Consider the following 5,000-nt stretch of genomic DNA (forward strand, 5'->3'; position numbering starts at 1 on the left):
CTAATTTCAATGAATGAAGTGTGTGTGTGGTTGTGTGTGTGTGTGTGTGTGTGTGTGTGTTTGCGTGTGTGTGAGAGAGAGAGAGAGAGAGAGAGAGAGAGAGAGAGAGAGAGAGAGAGAGAGAGAGAGAGAGAGAGAGAGAGATAAGGGGGGGGGGGGAGGAGAGAAAGAAAGAAATATAATTAGTTTTTTTTCCTAATTAACTTTTTTTCTTCTAACGGTAAATCTCTATGCAACTGAACAAGCAAGAAATACTGAGTAAACAGGCTTCCAAAACAGCTCCAAGATATTGCTTGAAGTTGAAGAAGCTAATGTTATTTTTTTCACCTCTCTTTTATCAGCATCACTTTCTTCTTTTTCTTCTTTTCTTTTTCACTTATTTTCCTATTTCTACTTTTTTTTCTTTCTTCTCATTCTTCATCTGCTCCTCGTCTTTCCTCCAATTTTCATTTTCATTTCCTTAATGTTGTTATGAGGTACAGGAAGAAAATGGATTTTGTTATTCATTTTTTTTATGAGAAAGAGAAAGAGAAGAAAAGGAAGAGGGGTAGGAAGAGGAAGCGAATGAGGAACATGAGAATAGGAGGAGAAGGAGACGGAATAGAAGGAAGGGGATGTGATAAGGGTAGTAGAAAAAAGAGAAGAAGGAAGAGGAGGAGCAGGAGGATGAAGGGGAGGAGAAGGAGGAGGAGAAGAAGGAAAGGAGTACGTAGAGGATGTGGAGGAGAAAGAATAAATGAATGGAAATAACATGTTACAATGGAAATAAAGAGAGAGACAGTAAAAAAAGAATTTAAAAAAAATAAATAAATAGATTCAATCAATTATCTCCTCTTTCCCTTCTCTTCTCTTCCGTTCCTTCTTCTTCTGGGCCCCAAACACTGCCATCATCATCGTCTTTATCATTGTTATCATTATTATCATTATTATTATTATTGTTGTTGTTGTTGTTGTTGTTGTTGTTATTGTTGTTGCTGTTGTTGTTGTTGTTGTTGTTATTATTATTATTATTATTATTATTATTATTATTATTATTATTATTATTATTATTATTATTATTGTTATCAACATCCTCATCATCATACTATTTTCATTATCATTATCATTACTATGATTGTTATTATTATTATTATTTTCATTATTATTAGTAGTAGTAGCAGCAGCAGTAGTAGTATTGCTGTTATTATCATTATTATCAGATCATTATTATTAGGATTACCATTATCATTATTGCTGCCAATATTACTCTCATTATTTGCATTATAAGAATTACTGTTATTAAAAAAATAGTGATTCTGATAATGCAAATAATGAGAGTAATGATAATGATAATAATAATAATGGTGATAATAATGACGGTGACTATATAACAATAATGATAATCATCACCATTATCTCATCATCATTATTATTATTGTTAATATTAGTATTATTATTATTATTATCATTAATGTTGTTATTATTATTATTATCATTATTATTATTATTATTATCATTATTATTATTATTATTATTATCATTATTATTATTATTATTTTGATTATCGTCATTATCATTATTATAGTAATATAGTAATAATAAAAATAATGATAATAATGATAATAATAATAATAGTAATAACAATAATAATAATAATATTAATAATAATAATAATAATGATAATAATAATAGTAATGATAATGATGATAAAGAAAATAATCAAAATGATAAATGTGATGATAATAAAAATTATGATGATAATGATAATGGTAATATCAATAGTAGTAGTAGTAATAATAATAACATTGATAATAATGATAATAAGAGTAATCGTAATAGTAATGATAATATTAACAATTATGATAATAATAAAAAGAAGAATTAGAATAAGAATAAGAATAATGATAATAATAATAATAATAATAATAATAATTACAATAAAGATAATAATAAGGGTAATAATAATAACAATAATAGAAACACCAACAACAACATTAATAATGATAATATTGATAATGATAACAATGATGAGAATGAGAATGATAACTATTCTCATAATGATACTGATAATAACAAAAATGATAGTAATAATAATGATAAAATAAATAGAAATATTGATAATAATAATAATAATAATAATAGCAATAACAATAATAATAATAATAATAATAATAATAATAATAGTGATAATCATATCAGTAGTAGTAATAATAATAATAATAATATTGGTGATAATAACACCAATAATAATAATGATGATTTTAAAATAATGATAACAATGATGTAGATAATGATACAGTCATGATAATGATTATTGCTAATATTAATGAGGATAATAAAGATGATAATGATGATAATAATAGTAATAACAATAATAATGATAACAGTAATTATAATAATAACAATAATAATAATGATAATGATAAATAATAATAATAATAATGAAAATAACAAATAATAATGATTATGACATGGCAATAAAAATGATGACGAAGGTAATTCCATTCTTTAATCTTGTTATTTACGAGTATGCACAGCCAAAAGGGTTTTCAGATCAACTGCCCAAATGCTTAATTAGCTTAACTTTCATCTATCACGATATGTTCACCTTAATTCACTTCAGTTTCATGACTGTGGCATATTAACGTCAAAATGTTTATGTTACAGAGGAAAGTTTAAACACGCAAAACATTTAGTAAACGGTGGCTCGTTCTGAAGCACTTCCAGGCGTGCTCGGCCAGTTAGCGGCATTGGTGTTTGTGTGATGATAAATATAAAATGAAAATGGTGATAATGATGATAATAATAGTAGTAGTAGTAGCAGCAGCAGAAATAGTAGTAGTAATGATAATGATAACAACAAACACGATAATAAAGATGATAATGATAATAATAGTAATAATGACAGTGATAGCAATAATAATAATGATGATAATAATAATCATAACAATATTTACGATAGTCATAATAATGACAAAAGAATCAATAATGATAATTATTATCATTACTATCATTATTGGTATTATTATAATTATCATTATTATTATCATTATTATTGTTATTATTACTATTATTATTATTACTATTATTATCATTATTATTACTAGTTCTCAATATTATTATTGTTATTGCTATTATCATTTTCATCATTATCATCCTTACTTAATGATGATAATATTAGTAATAATAATAATGATAACAATGACGATAATGATGATAATAATTATAGTAATAAAAATAATAATGATAATGATAATAATAATAATAATAATAATAATAATAAAAATAATAATAATAATAATAATAGTAATAATAATAATAATAATAATAATGATAATAATGATAATAATAATAATAATAATAATAATAATAATAATAATAATAATAATAATAATAATAATAAATAACAATAATGATAATGATGATAATGTGATGATGATAACAATCATGATAATAATACTAATTGTGATAATCACAATAAAGATATTATAATCATGATTATACTAATACTAATAAAGAGGATAATGATAATAAGAATAAAAGTAGAAATATAATAGAATCATAATAAGAATAATAACAATAAAAATTAAAATTATAATAACAATAATCATAATAATAGTAGTAATATTAATGACCATTACTAATGTTGATAATAGTAATAATGCTAACAATAACCATAGAAATAATAAGGATGATGATAGAAATAAAGATGACAAAAGTGATAATCATCATAATCATATTAATGATCATAATCATTATCAAGACAATAATGATGATAGTGATAACAATAAAAATAATGATGATGCTGTGTTTGACGAACTACTTGGCGCCATGTTTTATAATAATAATAATAATAATGATAAGATAATAATGATAATAATAATAATAATAATAACAGTAATGATGATAATAACAGTAATAACGAGAATAATAGTATTGATGAAAATAACAATGAGAACGCGAAAAAGAAAGAAAACCGTTAGAAAGATTAAATAAATGAAATATAAAAAGGATATCGAAGCATGAGAATGAGAAGAAGACAGAAAGAAAATAAGTCAAGACAAGACGATATAAAGAAAGAAATTGAGAATGTGAGAGAACAAGGCACAGAGAAAATCGGCTTGGGAACGGGAATGGGAACGGGAATGGCTGGAAGGGAAGGAAGTATTCCATGCAAATGCGTCAGTGGGGTGTCTGGTTCCAACGTAATGCTGATGAAAAGAAGAGAGATGGGACAGAGGACGAGAACTAAGGGTGAAGGGGGGGGGGGGGGGGAGCTGGAGTTGGGAAGGTGTGTGAAGTTGTGTGTGTGTGTGTGTGTGTGTGTGTGTGTGTGTGTCTGTGTGTCTGTGCGTGTGTGTGTGTGTGTGTCTGCTTGTGTGTGTGTGTGTGTGACATCCTTTTCTCGCTCTCTGTCCAACTTCATATGGCCTTTGAAATCCTTTACTTCTATTTGCGTCTTTCTTCGTTTTTTCCTTTATCTCTCACTGCCAAAACTCATCTTCGACTCCTCATCTCTTATCCCCATTTCCTCTCCTTTCTTCATTACCATCTCCATCCCCATCGCCTCCATCACAGGCATCATCTCCGTTTCCAGCTCCATCACCCGCCCCGGCTCCATCACCCCCTCCCCATCACCAGCCTCTCCCTCCCCACCATCTAACCCGCCCTCCCTCCGCCCACCAGCTCAAGAACAAGCGTCCTGGACCCTGGCGTGGGCGTGGTCGTCAATACGATCCACCTGCGGGCGCTGAAGAAGGAGGACCTGCGCTCGACGTACACGTGCAAGGCGGGGAACCACGAGAGGGCGCCCACCAAGGAAGCGGCCGTGGAGATCGACATGAACTGTGAGTAGGCGAAATAAGGATAATGGTAATAGTGATTATATAAATAATGATAATAATGATGATGAAAATACGAATAAGAATAATAACAACTATAATAAAAAATAATTATTGCATCCCTGACAATAACAATAATAGTAATAGCAATAATAATAATGATAAAATAAGAAAAAAAAA

At 27.8% G+C, this 5,000-nt stretch overlaps 1 protein-coding gene across 2 annotated transcripts in view; it reads left to right on the forward strand.

Moving 5' to 3' along the window:
- Positions 1-5,000, forward strand: part of LOC125027607 (hemicentin-2-like) — a 128,516-nt gene that overhangs the window by 88,104 nt on the left and 35,412 nt on the right. For both annotated transcript variants that reach the window (XM_047616720.1, XM_047616721.1), the window contains exon 5: positions 4,666-4,826. In XM_047616720.1, coding sequence (XP_047472676.1) covers positions 4,666-4,826 — 161 coding nt within the window. The remainder of the gene's footprint in view (positions 1-4,665; positions 4,827-5,000) is intronic.

Source organism: Penaeus chinensis, chromosome 7 (genome assembly GCF_019202785.1).
Source record: "Penaeus chinensis breed Huanghai No. 1 chromosome 7, ASM1920278v2, whole genome shotgun sequence".
NCBI lineage: Eukaryota > Metazoa > Arthropoda > Malacostraca > Decapoda > Penaeidae > Penaeus > Penaeus chinensis.